This window comes from Phodopus roborovskii, unplaced genomic scaffold (genome assembly GCF_943737965.1).
Source record: "Phodopus roborovskii unplaced genomic scaffold, PHOROB, whole genome shotgun sequence".
NCBI lineage: Eukaryota > Metazoa > Chordata > Mammalia > Rodentia > Cricetidae > Phodopus > Phodopus roborovskii.
The window spans coordinates 4,248,178-4,270,388 of record NW_026126432.1 but is presented as its reverse complement, the minus strand read 5'-3'; the positions used below and the strand labels follow the sequence as shown (position 1 = coordinate 4,270,388).

The window sequence follows — 22,211 nt, the reverse complement described above, 5'->3', positions numbered from 1 at the left end:
ATCCTAGTACAGAAATAAACTACCCACAGTGAGTGCTTAGTCATGGGTTCAGCTGCTCCCTTTGTCTTCTCAGACATGTTTTTCTGTTGTCCCATGATGACAGGCTAGAAGAGCTTCAATCCAACTGAGGTTGCCACATGCAAGCATCTAGCAGGATGTTTTTCCTTTAGAAGACTGTCAGAGATGAAACTGAGATGTTATCAGAAGACCACAGAAAAGCTTAGGCAGACTGGCACCTACTGAACATATGCCAGGTAGAATTGATATGAGTCCCATAATATATTAAGTACTTGTCTCATTGCTGTAACAATATACTTGGAACTTAAAGAAGGAAGGGTTTACTTGGTCTATAGTTTGAGGGTTCAGTCCATCCTGGGAGGGAAATCATAGTAGCATGTACTTGAGGAAGCTGGAATCTTTGCATCCATGATGAAGGATCAGAGATCAGTGAATGCTCAGCCAGCTTTCTCCTCTTTATTCAGTCCAACTCATGGAATGGTGCCACCCATATTTATAGTAGGTCCTTGTACATCAGTTAACCTAATGCAGATGATCCCGTGTAGTTCCCAGAGGCTAACCTAATCTAGGTAGTCATAGACATGTCCAGAGGCTAGCCTAATCTAGATAGTCTCAGGCATGCATAGAAACATGTGTTTTAGGGGATCCTGTTTGTTTTGAATCTGAAATGTCTCCAATAGGCTCATGTCCTTAAACACCTGGTATCCAGCTGGTGATGCTACCTGGGGAGGTTCTAAAACCTTCAGGAAATGAAACTTTGATGGAGGAAGTGTGTCATTGGGGATGGGCTTTTCAGAGTAACCCCATTTGCTGTTCTCTCTCTGCTTCCTTTATGCAAATGCAGTATGATCAGCCAGTTTCCTGCTCCTGTTCATGGCTTCCTTTCTGTTACCACATCACCCCATTGTGATGAACTCTCTCCATCTGGAACTGTGACCTGAAATAAATTCTGTCTCCCTTTTGTTGTTTTTGTTAGGGTGTTTTATCACAGCAACAGAAATTATCTAGGACAGGCCCCATCAGGTTGACAACTGAGATTAACCATCACTGCATCACCTGTTGTTTTGTTTTCTGTTCTGTGTGGTTTTCCTGTGTGTCTACACTTGTCCTCCTGTTATACCCATTAGTATCACGTAAGTACACAGTGACCACTTTAGTAAAATGCATTGTATTTTTCTCAAGAGGAGTAGGATGTAATTATTTGGGATAGTGCAAATGTCCAATTTAATTAAATGAGGAAATGTGCAGATCAGGGTGCATACTGTGGGGATCTTCTTGCAGTGGTTAAAAAATTAGCAAAGGATAAAAAAAAAATTCTGGCATTAATACAAATGCAGACCTAAGAAAGTCATGTAATTTTCAGGAAGGGGATATAACATGTTTTCTATTGTCTTAGTTAGGGTTTCTCTTGCTATGAAGAGATACCATTACGTTGGCAACTCTTATAAAAGAAAACAATTTCAGAGGTTTAGTCTATTATCATGGTGAGAAGCATGGCAACATGCATGCAGACATGGTCCTGGAGAAGGAGCTGAGAATTCTGCATCTTGACCCACAGGTAGCAAAAGGTGAACAATGTACTGTACTTGGCATAGCTTGAGCATTTGAGACCTCAATACCTGCCTCTACAGTGACACATTTTCTCCAACAAGGTTACACCTCCTAATAGTACCATTCCCTATGGGCCAAGCATTCAGACATGAGTCTAAGGGGCCACCATACCTATAAACCCAGGACTTTGAACAACATTATGAATTGGGAGCTATTAGTATTATCTCAAGTTCATTTCCTTTGATACATTATGGCACAGATGTAAATGGGTGTGCTGTTTTCACATTAGTTGATCTTTCTCTGGACAGGATGCTGCTCCTGTATACTTTATTATTAAGGGTCTTGGAAACCAATTAAAGCACCCTCGGATCTTGTAAGCAGCCTGTAAACCTAAGGCTGTTTTTGATTAGAAAAAAAGTAAAATAAACATTAGTGACTTTCACACACACACACACACACACACACACAAACCATTACACAGTGAGAACTTTCTAGCTTGTGCTATGAAGTCTCAGGGATGTAAAAGTACTTATTGCTAACTTTTGAGGTCTGTGCACTACAAAAAAATATGAATTGAAACAGCTAGATTTAATTCCCTTTCCAAAAGATTTTTTTTTTTAATTAGGGTTAAGTTTTGACTTATAGAAAGTTGCAGAGGTCTCCTGTTCTCTGCGATAGTACCATCTTATACAGCTGTTACTTGCTTGCCAGTAAGAAGTTAATGTTGGTCTGTGAGCTGACTCCAGACTTCATTTAGAGGTTACTGCTCTTCTATTACTATTCTGTTTTGGTTCCAGGATTCCACCCAGCATATCGTGTTGCTGCTCGTCAGTTCTCCTTAGTCTCCTGTGGTTTGTGACAGTTTCTCAGCCCTTGTTTGATCTCCCAGCATCCATCTCTTGGTTAAGGCAATGTGTGCCCAGTTCTATGGGAGCCAGTTAAGTCCTGGTTTTCATTTCCTTCCGAACTCTCCCCAACCATTTACCCTTTTATGCCTCTGTCTTGTACCTCCCAAATGCGGCATCATGGGTTCTTTCTCAGCTTCTCCTCCCCACAAAGCAAAGTTTTTTTTTTGTTTGTTTGTTTTAAACTTTGTGTTTTATTTATTATTATTGTGTATATTTACAAGTGTGTATATGCAAGTACATATGTGTATGTAGCATGTGTGGAGAACAGAGAACACCTCTGTGGAGTCCATTCTCTTCTTCCACCATGTGAGTCCCCAGGAATTAAACTGAGGTTGTTAGGCTTAGCAGCAAGCACTTCCATCTGCTGATCCATCTAGATATCATAGCGTAGTTTTTTTTATTTGCCACAGGGCTTGGTCCTTCATACTTGCCACACTTTCTGCCCACATGGATCTTTAAATTATAACCAAAAGGTGAGTTCATGTTCAGATTTTAAAGGTTAAGACCAGCCTTATACTTAACAGATAAAAAAGTGCTCATGAGTCTAATACAAAGAACACAGCAAACCAAAAGGGTGAAATGTTAAAGCAAACCATTTGTTGTTGAAACTGATACGTAGCTTAGTTATTGGGCATCCGTCACTTTTCAGCACTGTGACAAGTTAGTTAATCAAAGAAGGATTTGTTTTGTATCCTAATTTCAAAGAAATGGTTGCTTCACTCTTATCTGGGCCTGTGGGTGAAACAGTACATGGTGGCAGAGGGAAGCTGCTCACCTCATGGCAGCTATGAAGGGAGGGGCCGTGTGCATGCTAGGGCAGGGGACAGAACAAGGTTTGAGAGACATGCTCCTAGTGATCCCCTACCTCCTAACATCCCTATCACCTGTGAATTCATCAATGACTAGTACCCTCATGATCTCCCCCCTTTAGCCCACTGTGTGGGACCAAGCATTAGCACCTAAGTGTTTGGGGACACTTCATAGCCAAACCATAGTGATACTTGATCAAATTGTCCAGTGTGCCAGTTAAGATTATTGTTCACGAGCTGGAGAGATGGCTCAGTGGTTAAGATCACTGACTGCCCTTCCAGAGGATCTGGGTTCAATTCCCAGTGCCCACATGGCAGCTCACAGATCTGTAACTTCAGTCCCAGGGGACACGACACCCTCATACAGACATACATGCAGGCAAAACACCAATGCACATGAAATAAAAATAAATTAAAGAAAGATTATTGTTCACTTGTCACCTAAAGGCTTACAGTGGGCACACAGCTATTTGGAATGTTAAACACTAACTTCTTCAAGGATAGATGAGGTTGAAGCTGCCGATATGTGTGGCTGCTGGTGTGAGTGATTCGAGGCATCAAAAGTGATGCCAAGTATTGGGAACCAACTAGACCAGAGAAGTGTTAGTTTTGGTATTTTTAGCCACCTGTATCTTTATTTTCTTTTTAATGACTAATGTACACTTGAAAACTCTCTGTTATTAACCAGCTATATAGACTATAGCTGTAGTAGAATAGGATATTTTGGGAACTAATTTTCGTAGTATTCAAAAAGCAGTATTTGACAAAAATGTAATTGAAGAATCAGAGTTTGCTAATAAATATTTAAGAAAGCAAAGAAGACTTCTGTTGGGTGAATGATTAGAACACAGATTACACCTTTTCCTGCCCGGTGCTCAGCTTAAGACTCTCCTCACATGGTGACAAACCAGTGTCATTTAAAAAAAAAAATGCAGCTCAGAAAGCAGAGTGTGACTCAAAACAGGACCGAGTGATCAGTTTATTGCCACAGTTTGGGTGCTGTTGCTGTTTAATGCTGTCTCCATTTTAGTGGCAATAACTTGGTTATTTAACAACCAGCTTCCCATCTATCCTCCTTTACAGCCATGGGATGAATTATGTAAAGTGTGGGCTTTACTTTTCTTACTATTACTGCTAATGAGGAGTTGTGCAGAAATTATAGGTTATAGCTAGGTTCATTACAAACTATGATTATAACTGGTTGGTTTCAGCCATGGTTGCAGTTTGTGGAAAGATGAAGGCTGCCTCTCTGAAAATTGTTATCTAAACAAAGTATGTGATGCATAGCTTTGTTCTAGCTTGAATCCATCCCAACTGTTCCCCATGCAGATAGGACGTTTACCTGTGGTTTCCAGACGGCTGGCTTCTGTGGATTCAGTCACACTTTCAGTGGCTAGTGCAAATTCTGAGATGTGCAAAGTGAGCTATAACCATACAGTGGCTGGATTAGTGGTGTGTGTGTGTGTGTGTGTGTGTGTGCCAAGCATGTTTGTGAATATGGGTGTATTTGCCCAAGTCTGCACATACAGAAGCCAGAAGTTGGTGGTCTTTTATTGCACTCTACCTTATTTATTTATTTACTTAGAGACATAGTTTCTTACTGAACCTAGAGCTCACCCTTTGAGCTAGACATGTGCTACCATATTGTTTTATAAGGATTTTTTTTTTTTCTGAGAAGATACAACACATAGGTATTTAGTCACTGCAGAGTAGACAGTAGTGTCTAACTTGGTGATTCAGTGGAGGTTTGTGAAGGTCACTATAGGAGGTTACTTACAAGGGGCAGAGACAACTTGAAATCAAGACTTGAGAAGCTGCAGCCCTAGAGCCCTCCACACAGCATGTAGGCAACTCCACAGGCCCAAGCAACTCCCCTCTGCAGCTGCTGTTTAGTCTTTTCACTGGCAGTTCCTGCTTTCTGTGATGCCAGGCCTTCTAGAATTTTCCATTTTTTACTTTCCCAGATGTGTGACATTTTCTTTATCTCCTGGATCTTGTGAAACTCTCCTTCCCTCCTAGAGGGAACATGTCAATTCAGAGGACACCACTATGCAGTGTCCTTCCCAAGTCCTGCTTTTTTTTATGTGGGCACTCAGGTCCTCGTGGTTGTGCAGCAAATACCTTACCTGCCGGACCATCTTCCCAGCCTCTGAATTAATTTGTTTTTGTTGTTTTGAGAGAGGGTCTCACTTTGTAACCAGGAACTCACTGTGTAGTCCAGGCTAACCTTGAATTCTTGGCAGTCCTCCTGCCTCAGTTTCCCAAGCGCTGGAATTACAGGTGTGAGCTGGAATTAGTTTTATTTTTTAAAAATATAGCTCAATAGATTATAGGAAAGTTTCTTTCATTCCTCCTTTTATTGGTTTTCTTGGTGTCACTCTGCCTGTTTGAGCGCCCCCCCCCCTTCTCTACTACCAAGCCTACTGGCCCTCCCACCCAGGAAAGTGAGGCTGTCTTTCTCATGGTGGATGACCATTCAGGTGACCTTTCCTCTTTCACACAGTGATCTGGAGCCTGAGTGGCTGGACAGCGTGCAGAGGAATGGAGAGCTGTTTTACCTGGAACTGAGTGAGGATGAGGAGGAAACTCTCCTTCCAGAGACACAGACTGTGAACCATGTCAGGTTCAGTGAGAAGGAGGTCATCATTGAAGACGATGACACCAGAGAGAGAAAGAAGTATGAACCCAAGCTCAAGCGCTTCACCAAAATCCTGAAAAGCAAAAAACTTTTACCTAAGCGCTACCACAAAAAGAATAGCAGTGACAATGGGCCTGTGTCCATTTTGAAGCATCAATCCAACCAGAAGACTGGAGTTACTGTACAACAGCGGTACAAGGATGTGACTGTCTATATTAACCCCAAAAAGCTAACGGTCATCAAAGCCAGGGAGCAGCTCAAACTCTTGGAAGTGCTGGTGGGAATTGTCCATCAGACCAAGTGGAGCTGGAGAAAGAGCGGGAAGCAGGCCGATGGGGAGAGGCTCGTGGTGCACGGCCTGTCACCAGGAGGCTCTGCCATGAAGAGTGGTCAGGTCCTGGTTGGTAAGTGCTGCAGCAGCTCTAGGCTTTGTTTGTAGAGATACATGGTTAAGGGTAGTGCCCTGTGGGCCATGGCGTAGAAGACAGAATTTATAGTCTCTAAGTAAAGTTGGTACAGACACTCATAAAAGAAGTGTTTCCATGTAACAGAAATATGCACAGCTAGATCAGACTGGAGAGCATAGCTCATTTTAAAGTTTTGAATAATATAATTTTATTTTATCTTGCTAATGGTTGTTGACAAGGAGAAAAAAGTAAGTTGATTATACAGTGATCATTTAGGCTGGAGCAGCTGTATCCAATAACATGATGCAAAATATATAATTTATGAATAAAAATACTTTCAAATTGTATGTTTGCACTTAAGGACACCAAGTTCTTGGAGTGGCTGTAGACTGTTTGAGTTGACCTTCTTCACGACAGTGGTATTATGCATAAGTTCCTTTATAAGGACACTTCTCTAACATTTCCCAGTTTTGAGAGGAAAACTACAAGTTATTTTGCACATACTAAGATCTGTATTTTTGCATTGCCAATTTTAGGCCATGTGGATATGATGTGTGAGTTAATTGGCAACCTTATTTTATTTTATAATAGACCAATCAAATGTGAAAATCTATCCTTTCTTACAGTTATTTATGTGTGCTTGGGCACATGTACTTAACATATATGGAGGTCGGAGGACAGCTTGTGGGATTGGGTCTCCTGCCATCATATGGGTTCTGGGCTTGGACCTCTTCAGGTTTGTTGGCAAGTGCGTTTACTCGCTGAACATCTCACTAGCTCTGAAAGCGCATTCTAAACAAAACTTCAAATTTGTAACCATCCTAAAATGTGACAGTCTTTTCAGTTGACCCAGCTTAAAACAGGAATTTCAGGAACATCTTAAATGTGTCAGACCTGAAGTGTAAATTTCATTGTTTGCTCACTGAATCAGAACATACCTGACTGTCTATTAAGTGTCAGGCATGCAAAGATTACAGTGATGATCTGATGCTTACTTGTGTAAAGAAGCTCATGTAATAGTGGAAGAGGTACATCAGAAACAGGCAGACAGTGAGTGTCACAGAGTGACATGACAGAGTATCACAAAGTGAATTCTAAGGAGACATGTCTGAAGGATGGCTGTCAGTGCATTGTTTCCAAAATGCATCTCCACGTTATCTTGCAGTAAGATGTGGCAGCAGCTGTGATTCAGTGAGAGACCCTGTCTCAGGGAAAAGAATGATATAGGAAGACACCAACTTCTTGAGTTGCATATACATAAGAACAAACTCCCACACACTCATGCATGTAATATGTACACACACACACACACACACACACACACACACACACACACACACTTCTCATGGAGAAAAGGCCATACAAGAAAAGTAGAGCTCTTCTCTTCTCTGCAGACACACACATGGTGAGTCAGTCACCATGTAGGGTATCAGAGGAATAACAGGTCTCCATTTTATTTGGGAAGATGTTGCACTGATGACAGACCTCAAGGGCTTGACACACACTAGCTGCAGGGCACACTCCTAGACCCTCACTGTGGAATTATAGGCAAGTGCTGTACTGCTGAATCTTGTCTCTGCTGTTGAACCATGCTCCAAACTCCTCACTGCCTCCTCAAGCCAGGGAAGAAAGAGCTCAAGTCAACAAAGGCAGCAGAGAGTGTGCAGTCAAAAGAGCTGAGGACCAGGCTGCAGAGGTCACTGCCCTACAGTGAAGAGGGTGTGTTTCTTAGACCCCCCCCCAAAAGAAGCCCTGAGGACAAATAACCTTTGGCTCTGAAAAACCATCTAGCATGGTCTCAACTTCCAAGTCAACTACACAGAACCTGCTAATCACCATGAATATGGGAAACTTGGGGGTGTCTGAAAGCAGAGGGTCCTTTCTCAGCTCTTAGCTTAGTTTAAGAGTTAAGATACCAAGACCTTTAGACAAAACTGCCATGGAACTGAGCCATTAATTGGCTTCTGGGATTATCTTTGCACAAACTCAAAGACTGAAATTCACTGGCCACAGAGGATGAGTTTTAGAAAGTATGTTTTTAGGGATTTTAGAGAAAAAAAAAAATCTGCATCCCTCCTGTGCCGAACAAGGAGGTCCGAGGAAACAGGGTACCACTGAGGGTTGTTGCCTTGGAGTTAATAAAGCTTTACGACATGGACACATATGGAGGCAGTCTATTTTCCTATTCATGGGGTGTCCAGATGCCTCTTGGTTTCATTCATGTCCCCACAGATGGTTTCTAGAAAAAGGGGTCTCATTTAGGAGAAAGGAGAAAAGGAAAAAACAAGACCCCTACCCCCATCCCTACCTATGTTGGCTAGTTTCATGTGAGCATGACAAAATATAAATCCTTGGAAAGAAGAACTCACAATTTAGGAAGTATCTCTATGAAATTGGCCTATAGGCAAGTCTGTAGGGCCATTGTTTTGATTGATAATTGATGTGGGAGGGCCCAGACCACTTGTGGGCAGTGATCCTGGGTTGTATAAAAAGCAGGTTGAGCAAGCGTGAGGAGCAAGACAGTAAACACCAACTTTGCTTCAGTTTCTGATTCCAGGTTCCTGCCTTGCATTCCTGTACTGACTTCCCTCAATGATGGAGGGTTAGCCTAAGAATTGTAAGATAGAATAAATCCTTTCCTTCCTTAAAAAAAAAAAAAAAAAAGAAGGTAGGTAGGTAGGTAGAACCTTGAATGCTGGGGAAAGGATTGACCTTCCAGTGTTTCCTTGATCTGCACTGGCATTCATTCTAGCTGATATAGCTCCAGGAACTTTTAATGGATGAAAGCCTTGCTGAAGGAAGCCAGCCAACTACTTAGGAAGTGCATGGCAGAATATAACGACACTCAGGCAACAATTGTGCTGTTCCGTCATCATTGCTGTCCTGCCAGACGTGTGGTCTGGATACAAGTGCATGAGGAATAGCTTTCCCCATACTCAAGGGAGAGCTGAGGATGGGAACATTTAATTAGGAATGTTTGTGTTCATATATATGGATTCGAAGAGCTTCAGAAAGAGCAGCCCATGCAGAGACTGTGTGTGAACATCAGGGGCTGCACTCTTGAATAAAATAAGCTGCTATTCATCACAATTCAAGACCCTCAGATATGCTTGTGATTAGGAAAGATCAGGAACAACTGCCAAGCTTTTGTCCTTGCCAGATATTCTTTTCAGATTGGGGGCATTTTATTTTTAAATCTTTCCTTAGTTTTTCATCTATTGTTTTAAAGCGTCAATAGTGTTTTATATAATGTATTGGGTTGTTTTTATATGTTTTTTAATAGTTATATTCCCCTGACACACACCTTCCAATTATTTCTGAGGTATAAATTATATAATGCCTCTTAGAAAGTCTGGTTTCATTTTATTTATTTTTTAGATTAGACTCCAAGGGGACGCACTGTTACTAAGATAGCTTTGCATGCAAACATTGGGCATGCACATAAGCACATTGAACCTTCCTCACGTATGTACCTAGGGCTGGCCTTGAACTTCTAATTCTCCTGCTTCTGTATCCCAAAAACTAGGACTACAGTTATGTACCATAAAACCTAGCTCAAATTTTCCTTAGCAAATAAAAATGTATCTTTTTCTTATGTTTGCATTTGATGGCATGAAGTTTCCCAGTGTTTCAGATGACTACAGTTAGAACACTGTGCACAGTTACAGACTATGGCTGTATGCGTATACACATCTTGCTTTCTGGCCTCTCTTTGTGAGTGTGGCTTGTCATTGGTGAGATGGGCCAGTCAAGTTCCTCTTGTGTCCTTTCACAACAGCAGAGCCCATCCCACATTTATTTTCTCTGCTTAGATCTCAAGAGACTTTCTGTCTTTTGGGGGTGGTGCCACTTTTTGCTGATTACCTATATTTCTGTTTCTAAGTGTCTCCTTAAAATTTGGCAATCATCTGAAAGCAGTAGCCAGCTGCCGTCTTCAGACCAGAACAAAGAGAATGTATTCTCTTACCTACACCATGGAAGTTGCCTTGGTTGGGCTTTTTTCTTCAATTTTTGGTTATAACTGGACCCCCCCCCCCAGGGACTAAAACATGAGTCTTTTGGCCATGGCTTCTTGGAGGGGATGTAATAGGAGGAGTAGTTGGCACTGGTGCCAGGCCAGCTGTGCTTTATGGGTATGTGGGTGATAGAGAACCCATCTTTAGCTTGATTTCTACCTGGGTGAAAGTCTTGCCATCATACATGTCCACCATCTTGCCTACCATTTCGGACAGGATGATCATGTTTCTCAGGTGGATCATCACCACCTGGGGCTTCTCCATGAGTGGCACCTCCTTTGTGTCATCTCTCAGGTGCTTGAGTAGTTAGTACTGCTCCCGTGCTACCACAGATGGGAGCTGTACAGCTGCATCAGCTGCTCATAGGACATATCCAGCAGCTGGTTCAGGTCCATACCATGGTAGGGGGTCCTGCAGACAGTCTGTTTCTTCTGCTCCACTTCTGCCATTTTGCTGTTTTCTGGGAGCTGGGGGAAGGTGCATAACTGGATTTTTTTTTTTTTTTGGATAAGAAGGAAGAGAAGGAAATCATTCATTATCTAAGTATCTATATATAACACCTATTCATTGTTTTTTGAGATAAGACTTTACTATAGTTCACAGGTTGGTCTCAAGCTCTTTATTCTCCTGCCGCAGTCTTCCAAGTGTTGACATTACAAATATACACCGTCAAGCTCATTTCATACATTAATTTTCCAGATTACCACCCTCCTCCATAAAGACTATTTCTGATAAAGAATGAAGTTTTAATTCTAAGCTACTTTATATAGTTTCTTAAGTCCTCAACGATGAATTTGTATGGCTTACCTTTTTCTTTAAGTTTTTTGAACATGGATGCTCATTTTTCAAAAATGTTGAGGTATGATATCCATTTATAAGTGTGCATTGATCATTTTGATGTGTGTGTTGTCCTGTTGAACTGACTCTTTGGATCAAAAGTCAACATTTTAACTACCTAGATGGCTGTTACGCATGCCTAAGGTCAGTCAGCAACCCTTCATAAGGCAGCCTGGAGCCTTCTGTGAACAGAATTGATTTAGTTCCTTCTTCAACTTTTGTGTGTGTGTGTGTGTGTGTGTGTGTGTGTGTGTATGTGTGTGTGTGTGTGTGTGTGTGTGTGTGTGTATACATGTATTCTCTTGTGTCTCATTACATATATGCTCTGCTGTGTCTTTTCTGTGATTCAAACTTCATCTCTGAGAAGTATTCCTGTTGGGTTGTGGAGTTGGCTCAGTGACTAAAGCCCTTGCTGCTTGAAGTCCTGTGTTCAGATCTGCAGAACCCATGTAAAGGCAGATACAACAGTATGCATGGTGATCTTAGTGCTCCTGTGTAAGGACAGAGGTTGAGACAGGAGTCCCTGAAAGCTCATGGCCAGCTAGTCCGACTTATGCAGCCGTGCTTTGTCTCAAGCAAAGTGGAAGGCTAAGACCGCATCCAGTGTTGCCCTGTGAACTTCATGTGTATACTCTGGCTTACACACAGCCCCCCCCCACTGAAAACACCCTCAAACAAATGGTGTCTTCTTTTTAAGAGAAAGAAAGATAAGTTCCATGTGGCTGCCATGTAGAATTCCTTTGTGTTGTTTATTATGTTTAGTTCTGGTGTTTTCTTGAGATAGGTTCTCACTGTGTAGCCGGAGCTAACCTAGAATTTGCTCTCTAGTACAGGCTGCTCTCAAACCTATGACCTCCTGCCTCAGCCCTCAAGTGCTGCCGTTACAGGCATGTCTACCATGCTTGGCTAATGTTCCATTTTATATTTTTTTTTTCATTCCATTGTTGAACCTTCTTTTCCAACTGAAATATTTGAAATGTTTTTGTAAAAGATGGGTTTGTCTTTTATGAACATCTAATATGTTGTTCTCTATGAATTTTCATTTTTCTTTTGGAATAGATTTTTATTTCCCCATTTGTACTCTTTGTGACTTCCTGGCTTCCTTATGGACAGTGCCTCTGTCCCCACAGTGTTTCCCTTCTCAGGCTTTCCTGCTGGCATAAAGAGGCTAGAATGCAGAGTTTGCTGGAAGGAAAGGATTTTAGTGTCTCCTCCCAGGAAGCCAGGAAACCATTGCTGCAGCTATTTCCTGCTTCAGGAGTGGGAGGAAGGTGTTAAGAGCCACTGCTCAGGAGCAAACTAACAGACTATGTTCTCATCCCCACTCAGACTCTCCCTGCTGTGTTGGTTGCTTCTGTAGGTGCAGACAGCACCAAAGGATTTATTTCTCATTGGTGGAAAAAAAAAAAGGAAAAAATTGTTTATGCTATTCAAATTATAATTTGACATTAGCATCACTCTGCAACAGTGTATAATTTAACTCATTCAATTCAATGGAGAGTGTTTGTCTTTGTCACACAGTACAGTAAGCAGACTTGACCTGTGCTCAAGAGAGAGACATTTTCCCTGACATTCAAGTGATTGGTTCACTGCACAAATACTTTTGAAAAGATGACAGAATACAGACCCAGTTACTTGGTTTGAAAAACCTGCAGAACCTGTTGGGTTTTTTGTTTGTTTGCTTGCTTTTTACCCACTTGCATGCTTACTACTCTTCCTCAAAGAGTATTAAGCCTTAGTTATCACCCAGCCTATATCTGTCTTTTAGGCTCATACAATGTTCCCATATACAGCTAAAGCTTAGGCAGTGTATTCTTAGCAAAGCACAAGTTTTCACCAACCCCCAAGTCCAGACTCTCTCCTGAAAGCATCTGATACTTATGAAGCTCCTCCCCCTAACCCTAGTGTGCTAACCCACCCACCTGGGACCCTCACCAGTAAATGTGGTAACTTCTGGTTTACAACTAACTTTTATTCTGGCTCATGTAGCCACTTCCACAGCAGAGCATGTTTGGAGCACCCCGAATCTGTGTTTCTGGGACATGATCACTCATTTAACCAAAGAATAAATTGATTCTTACTCTCTTTGAGCAAGAGCTGTGTTGTGTATCAGTAATTTCACATTTTAATAGAGGTTTTGAGTTTAAAATGAGATAAATACAAGTATTTGAGGAACAGTCATAGGAAAGAAGATTTTAACTCAACTGTGCTTGACATGTCAATGTTGTGGAAGCTGTAATAGAAAGGCTTATTGCGTAGACACCAGTCGGTGGTGGCAGCAAATAGCACGATGCATTGGGATGTTCCACATGGATTTAATTAAAATTTAAGCTGGATTTTTTTTTTTAAACTATGGGTCTCAGTGGTTAGATTCAATTTTGTTAAGTGCAATACTGATTTATGTTAAAAATGTTCCAGTTGTCTTTTGGGTTCACATAACTCTTAGTTACACCAAGACTAGGAATATCCATATCCTTAAGTATTTGTGGTTTTCAGAGAGTTTGGTGCAGTGTTGGGAGGCATAATGGATGAGTTGGGTGATTGGCTGTGTCACTAATATTTGGAATAACCTTGAATAAGTCCCTGAATGTACCACATTTTCCATTGTACCCTTGAGGAAGTCTGGATAGCCATTTCTTGTGTCGCAGTTCTAGAACTTTTTGGTTTGGGATATTCACACAGTTATCCTCTGTTTTTCTGTTTTTAGGCGATGTCCTTGTTGCTGTGAATGATGTAGATGTGACTTCTGAAAACATAGAGAGAGTTCTGTCTTGCATCCCTGGACCAATGCAGGTGTGGCCATCCCTTTCCATATCATATACAATGTTGCTTAAAGTGCATCCATTCTGTGCTATGTTAATTTTCAGATCATGAAATGGTTCTCCCCTGTAATGGGTGAGTGATACTGATAGTAATATCTACAAATAAAACATCCTAAGTAAATGTAGCAGCAGCAGTAATGAAAGTAGACATGATTGCCAGCTTATCCTTAGAGTGCCCATGTTGGCCAATGACAGCATAGCTCTGAGAAGAGTCCTTTAAAAGCATCGGCCAGGTGTGGGGGTACACGCCTTTAATCCCAGCACTCGGGAGGCAAAGGCAGGTGTGTCATCATATTGAGTTCCAGAACAGCCATGACTATGTAGAGATACCCTTTTTCAAAATAATAATAATAATAATAATAATAATAATAATCATCATCATCATCATCATCATCATCATCCTTGATTTAAGCTATATCATAAAAATTTTTGTTTCCTTTTTTTTTTTTTTTAAATCTTCCTATGTAGCTGTAGCTGTCCTGGAACTCACAGGAATCTGCCTGCCTCTGCCTCTCAAGTACTGAGATTAAGTATGTGTGCCACAAGCCCAGCTAGAAGTTTTGTTTGTTTGTTTCTTAATATGGCGTTGGTTATTTTAACCCTTAACTATAGTGTTTTCTCTGAGGCTATGTACACTAGGAGTTTATGGAGGCCCGTGGAGAGTACAGAGAGCTCTGTGGCTGTTAGCCTGTGGTGTGCAGTGCTTGTGTTCCCCGCTCTCTGTCACTGTGCACAGTGCCTGAGGAAAGCAACTTTGAAGGTGGAAAGGATTGTTTGGGTTCATGTTTTCAGAGGTTTCAGTCCATGGTCGGTTGGTTGCTATGAGGAAGGCAGAACCTTGTTGTAAGGGGTAAATACTAGAGCAAAGTTGCTTGCTTCCTGACAGTCAGGAAGCAAATAAAGAGACAGGAAGTCTCTAGGTCCAAATGTTCTCACCAAGAGCATTCCTCCAGGGACCTCTCCCTTGCTCTTCAAGACCTGCTCCCTCCCAGGAGTGCCAAATGCTGGCCGTGAAGTCTTTAGCACCTGGGTATCAAGGAGGCATTTAAGACCCAAAAATAACATGTGCTGGATTCACAGGCATGTGCCCATATTACAATAAAAATGCACTTAGTCTATCTCTAAGAATTTCCAAAGCTTTAACCTGTCCTCACAGACTCCTCAAGACAATGTGAAGCCCCCAACAAAATGAGAATAACCTGCTCTTTCACCCGTTATGTCATGAGCATTCTCATTACACAGGAAGAAATAGGGAAAAGAATCAGACCTAAGCAAGACTAAAGTTGAGCTGCCTGGCCTGCCACCTGGGATATGTGTACTCCAGAGGCCTTGGCAGTCCTACCTCTGTGGCCATGCTGGCTGCAGCCCATATGGCAGCTGTCTTGGGCTGGCCTTGTTTGCAGTCTGCAGCTTCCCTTTGCCAATGCTCCATGTTCCTGGCATCTCTGACTTTCTAGGTTTTCCGTTTCAGCTTCAGCTTCACTCTCATGGCTTTATGCATGACTGTCAGGGGCTGCCTACAGAGACTATGAACTTGCTACACACTGTATATCATACACTTTCCTTTGAAATTTTGGTTGAAGCCTCCAGGGATGCACAATTATCACATTCTGCATGCCTGCAAAACTGGCATCACATGGTCGGCCACTTGTCAAAATCACTTGAGCCTTGGCTGCCTGCAGTGGTTCCTCAGTGCCTTACCAGTTGAAGAAAATAAAGATTCCTAGAGAAACTAGTCTAAACATGCCTGTGCAATCTGGGTTTTCAGAGGTGTCCTCTTGAAAAGAGTTATGCAATCCTTTTGTGCAATGTGGATATTTGTCACTGTGATTGGTTTAATAAACAAACTGGCTGGCCAATAGCTGAACAGAATAAGGTTAGGTGGGAGAGCCAAACTGAGAATGATGGGCAGGAAAGGACTGATTGAGAGGAGTTGCCAGCCAGATGCAGAGGGAGCAGGAGATGAGCATGCCATGTTAATAAATTTGTCACCACATGGGTTAATTTAAAATATAAAAGCTACTTAGTAATAAGCCTGGGCTATTGGCTGAAAATTTATAAATAATATTAATCCTCAGTATGTTTCTTTTCGAGTGGCTTCAGGACAGAAAATCTCTGCCTACAGAGTTATGATATTACACTTTTGAGCTAGGGGGTAGGATGTGGGAGTGGGAGGGAGTCCTGGTCAATGCCTGAGTGCTTTCAGAATATCTTTCCCACTGTCCCAATGCAAAGTACTTGGCCTCTCTTTAACAGTGCTCATCTCTATATATCTACTAGCAGCAACTGTAAACATACTCCCTTTCTGTCTAAAGTACATAAAGAAAGGGAATCTAGAGTACCCAGGGGGCTGAGGCAAGAGGATTGTGACTAAATGATGAGATCCTGTTTAGTGATTTCCCCCAAAGTTGCAGAATTACTTACTCAAAGTACCAGACTTCAAACTAACGCAGAACATATCCCTTCCATTTCCTTTCAACCTGTGTGCATCTGGTGCCTTGGTGGGTCAGACTGGACTGTGATTGACCGGTCCAAGGTATGGAATGTGTGAAACAGTTCCTCCAGTAACAAGAGAGGAAGAGAGGGGCCAGGTTTATAAGGAACGTCACTGGAGACTTTAGTCCTAGCCATACTGAGCAGTGACATCTTAAACATGCACTCACAATATATCAAGGTCTGCAGCTTCTCGTTCTCCATCAGACAGTGACCTCTGAGACAGCATAATAGAAAGAAAGGCACTAGGAGAACAGATCTGACCTTCATGTAACACCTCATAGAGATTCCAGACTACTTTCCTCAACTGTAATCAGAGAGGATCTAAAAGGAAGTCTTCAAAAATCCAGTTCCAATTCTACTGGTGGAATGCAGAGGCAAAGCCCATTTAACATTTCAAAACTACTTTTGTGTTTTTGCTTTTGTTGTTGTTGTTGTTTTCCTAGACGCTTCAAAAGTGTTAATAACATGAGGGTATTGGATTGTAGAATAATGGTAGAGTGTGTAGTTAGCATGTGCAGGGCCGTAACTTACAAAGCCCAGCACACACACTCAAAATCATCATGAAAAAAGAGGCTTGAGAACTCCTACACATTAAGACAGACTGAACAGTGTGTGGCTGTGTCTTAGTTAGGGTTTCTATTGCTGTGAAAAGATACCATGACCACAGCAATTCTTATAAAGGAAAACATTTAATGGGGTAGCTGCTTACAATTTCAGAGATTTGGGACATTTATCCTCATGGTGGACCATAGCAACATACAGGTAGACATGATACTGGAGATGAGAGTCCCACATCTTGATCAGCAGCCAAGAGGAAGTGAACTGAGACACTGGGTGTCTTGAACATAAATGAGACCTCAAGCCTGCTTCCACAGTGATACATTTCCTTCAGTAAGGCCACAACTACTACAACAAAGCCACACTTCCTAACAGAGCCACTCACTATGAGCTTACGGGCGTCATTTACACTCACATTACCACAGACTATCAGATGCAAAAGGCAGTCCTTGACTGCTTCTGGGTTGCAGAAGGAACAGCTAGCTGTATTGGATGGCAGGAGAAATTGGCTTGGAATTTATTACTCAGTATAGGCTGAGTATCCCTTACCCAACATGCTTGCAACCAGAAGTGAGTGGGTGAGTACTGGGCAGGAAAGAAAGGGAAGAAGGGAGAAGAAAGGGAACAAGGAGAGAGAGAGAGAGAGAGAGAGAGAGAGAGAGAGAGAGAGAGAGATTGTTTCAACTTGGGACTATTGTGTGGTTGAAATTCCTATTCAGAACAACCTGAAACCCTAGATACTCAAAAGTCTAAAACTTTTAAAGCACCACACTGATGCTCAGAAAGTCTGTGATTTTACAGTATTTTAGATTTAGAGAACTGCCTGAGATTTACTTTTTTGTTTGTTTATATATTATATATTTATTATTTTTTCTTATTTTACATGTTGGTCCCAGTTCCCTCTCCCTCCCATCCCCACTCCACAGGGAGGGTGATGCCTTCCAGGAGTGATCATTAAAATTTGTCAGGTCATTTGGAGTAGGGTGTAGGCCCTCCCTCCTGCCTCTAGACTAAGGGAGTACCCCTCCATGGGGAATGTACTCCCAAAGTCCTTTAGTGAACCAGGGTTCCACTGTCAGAGGTCCCTTAGACTGCCCAGGCCTTCTGAGACCCATGTTCAGGGGTACAATGCTGGTTTCCCAGCTATCAGTCTGGGGATCCCTGAGCTCCCCCCACCCCCATTCAGATCAGCTGTCTCTGTAGGTTTCTGTAGCCTGGTCTTGACCCCTTTTCTTATTGCTCCTCTCTCTCTCTGCAGCTGGATTCCAGGAGTTCGGCTCAGTGTTCAGCTGTGGGTATCTGCCTCTGTTTCCATGTTCAGGGGGTCTGAGTCAGTCCCATGCTGGAGTCCCAGCTATCAGTCTGGGGCCTATTAGCTCCTTCTTGTTCAGGTCAGCTGTCTCTGTGGGTTTCTGTAGCCTGGTCTTGTCCTCCCTCTCTGCATCTGGATTCCAGTTCAGCTTAGTGGGTGTCTGCTTCTGTTTCCATCAGCTACTAGATGAGGGCTCTATGATGGTGGATAAGTTAGTTATCAATTTCATTATTAAGGAAAGGCATTTATGGTAGCCCTTCTGCTGTTGCTAAAATTGTTAGTTGGGGTCAGTCTTGTAGGTCTCTGGACATTTCTCTAGAGTCAGTTTTCTCTTCAAATGTTCAAATGGCTCCCTCTATTATGGTATCTCTCTCTCTCTCTCTCTCTCTCTTTTTTTTTTTTTTTTTTTTTTTTTTTTTTGCTTTCCTCTATTCCTCCCCCAACTCAGTCTTTCTGATCCCATATGTTCTCCTCTCCTCCCCTTCTCTTTCTCCTAACTCTCTCTCCACTCACTGGTCTCCCCCCCTCCCCCGACTCCCAATATGCTCAGGAGATCTTGTTCCTTTCCCCTTCTGTGAGGGACCTTGTATGAATCTCTTAGGTTCCTCAATGTATCTTAGTTTTTCTGGCAGTGTGAATTATAGGCTGGTGATCCTTTGCTCTATGTCTAAAATCCATATATGAGTAAGAGTACATACCATGTTCCTCTTTTTTGTGACTGGGTTACCTCACTCAGGATGGTTTCTTCAAGTTCCATCCATTTGCCTGAGAATTTCAAGATTCCATTGTCCCCCCCCCCCCCACTGAGTGGAACTCCATTGTGTAAATGTGCCACGTCTTCATCCATTCTTCAGTTGAGGGGCATCTAGGTTGTTTCCATGTTCTTGCTATTACAAATAATGCTTCTATGAACATAGTTGAGCAGATGTCTTTGTTATGTGGATGTAAATCATTTGGGTATATGCCTAAGAGTGGAATTTCTGGGTCCTGTGATAGATTGATTCCCATTTTCCTGAGGAACCCCCATACTGATCTCCAAAATGGCTGTATGAGTTTGCACTCCCACCAGCAGTGGAGGAGTGTTTCCCCTTTCTCCACATCCTCTCCAGCATGAGCTGTCATTGGTGTTCCTAATTTTAGCCATTCTGACAGGAGCAATATGGTCTCAGAGTTGATTTGATTTGCATTTCCCTGATGGCTAAGTGTTGAGCACTTTCTTAAGTGTCTTTCAGTCATTTTGGATTCCTCTATTGAAAATTCTCTATTCAGTTCTGTACCCCCCACTTTTTAATAGGGTGTTTTGTTGACTAGTTTCTTAAGTTCTTTGTATATTTTGGAGATCAGCTCTCTGTCAGATGTGGGGTTGGTGAAGATTGTTTCTCAGTCTCTGGGCTGCCATTTGGCTTGTCGACTGTGTCCTTTGCCTTGCAGAAGCTTCTGAGTTTGAGGAGGTCCCATTTATTAATTTATTAATTGTCGATCTCAATGTCTGTGCTACTGGTGTTATGTTCAGGAATGGGTCTCCTGTACCAATTTGTTCAAGGGTACCTCCCACTTTCTCTTCTAAGAGGTTCAGTGTGGCTGGATTGATGTTGAGGTCTTTGCTCCATTTGAACTTGAGTTTTGTGCATGGCAATAGACATGGGTCTATTTGCAGTCTTCTACACACCATCATCCAGTTGTGCCAGTACCATTTGTTGAAGATGTTTTCCTCCTTCAATTGTATAATTTTAGCTGTTTTGTCAAAAATCAGGTGTGGGGGTTAATATCAGGATTTTTGATTGGATTTCGTCCTTAAGCCATGCAGTGAGATTGCCCAAAGGGGAAGAGACTGGAGGAGAGAGGATTTACTGAGCCAATTAGACTAATTCCTTGAACATTATTCATGAAGCCTTTTGAAATCCCCTGCCACTTGCCTGCTGAAGAGAAAGGACAAGGCAGCCCAGACCAGTGGAGCTGTGAGAAAGGCAATGCTAAGTCACAGGTGCGAGGCAGGCCAGCTCTACAGTGACATTGGGTCCGCACAGCCCCACAGCCACTTTGAAGACAGACGTAGGGAGGAGATACCTAAAGTTATCTTTGGAGGTGATGGGTTATAGAAATCACATCCTTGAACTCCAGGGAACCAAGACACCATTACTGAGCCTAGAAGGGATAAGGATAGTTTTGGCAACTTGCACAAGTGAGGAGGCAGGAGTTGTGGGATCATGAGCTCTGTTGCATGTTAAAGACTGTAAAAGAACAACAGGAAACTAAGAGGTGTTTCAAACAAGCCTTATTAGATATTGCTTAATAAAATTTTATCCTTACAACCACAAAGTGCCCTTAATGCTTGTGTATCAATCTCTCTTTAAAAAATAGTACTTATCTAGTTATTTAGTTATTTCTTACGCCTTATGATGTCTTAGCAGTTATATAGTTACTTTTCATATAGGACTTCAGAAATGTCTTTCTGAAGTGTAATTATCTTCTTAGGATGGAACCAACTTTTCTTAAATTTTTATGAACAATTCCATGGGGTATGTTTTTGTTTGGGTTTGTGTAGTGGCGAGGTGAAAAGGTCCTTGCATCAGAAAATAGGTAATGGCATTTGCAAAATATAGTACTAAGTTCATTTTAAAGCACACATGTCATTGTCCACAAGCATAGCAAAGTAGTATCAAATTTTAGCTCATTGCTGCTTCTCAAAATATAATTAGCAAATTTTTTAGTTAACAACTGATTTATCCATTTTGTCATTTTTTGGTGAGTTTTGCCCAACCTTTAAACATTCCCACCCAACAAAGAACCTCCCTGGAGAAGATGCCCTCCTCATATGAGACATGGCCCTTTCTGAGGTCCTTTCTGTGGATCCTCTTATACCCACTCCCGAAGAAGAACCATCTTTCACACTAAATAATGCTTACTCATGTAGCCTGTTTGTGTCAGGCCCTCATATAGGTCTTATTTTTGTAACATTTATTAATTATACACACTTCTGAGGGTCAGAGGACAACTTGAAGGGGTTGACTCTCTTATCATGTGGGTCTCTAGGATCAAACTCAGCTCCTCAGGCCCCAAATATTCATTTTTCACATCTAAGATGATAATTCCTAAAACCTTATGCTCTCAGTTCTTTCTTACTGTAATTTTCATCAGTTTAAAACATAAAAAAATCCTTTATCATTCTTGCATAGGGTTGCTTTTTTAAATTTTTTTTTTTTTTTTGTTTTTTGTTTTTTGTTTAGTTTGCTTTCTCCCTTTCTCTAGGAATACATTAACTTTCTACTCAGCATTTTTGGATACACTCTGCAGATACTAAGGGCCCATGTTTCCATATTGTGTTTACAGAAAATACATTAAAATTTTTCTGAAGACAGTGGGCTTTCTTCTTTGAAATTTTCCCCTCTCTGCTCTTTATAGAAATTCCTTTTAGTCTTGGCCTGCTTTGTCTTACTAACAACATGTACATCTGGGTCTGGATGATTTTAAACCCTTTTCTGCATGTAGATTAGCATCTACCACTGTAATTAACATCTGAAGGAGCTGACTTATAAAGAAAAGGTTTATTCTGGCTTGTAGTTTTAGAGGGTCTAGTCTGTAGTCAGATCTATTTGTTACTTATCTCATAGTTGGTACCAAACGCCTAACATAATAGAACTTATGGGAAGGGAAGTGTATGTCGACTCTTGGTTTGAAAGGGAAACATCTACCACAGCAGGAAACTTGTGGCAGAGTTCATGGCTGCCAGAGTACACAGAGGAGACTCTTCCTGTCTGGGCAGATCAGGAAGGAGGATGAATGTGGGTGCTTGGTTTTCTTTTTCTTTCTTTCTTTCTTAATTTCTTTCTTTCTTTCTT

General features: G+C 41.7%; 1 protein-coding gene across 1 annotated transcript in view; it reads left to right on the top strand.

The window, feature by feature from the left end:
• Window positions 1-22,211, top strand: part of Intu (inturned planar cell polarity protein) — a 65,512-nt gene that overhangs the window by 5,786 nt on the left and 37,515 nt on the right. The window contains exons 2-3 of the mRNA XM_051185693.1: window positions 5,790-6,328; window positions 13,892-13,977. Of these exons, the coding sequence (XP_051041650.1) occupies window positions 5,790-6,328; window positions 13,892-13,977 (625 nt within the window). The remainder of the gene's footprint in view (window positions 1-5,789; window positions 6,329-13,891; window positions 13,978-22,211) is intronic.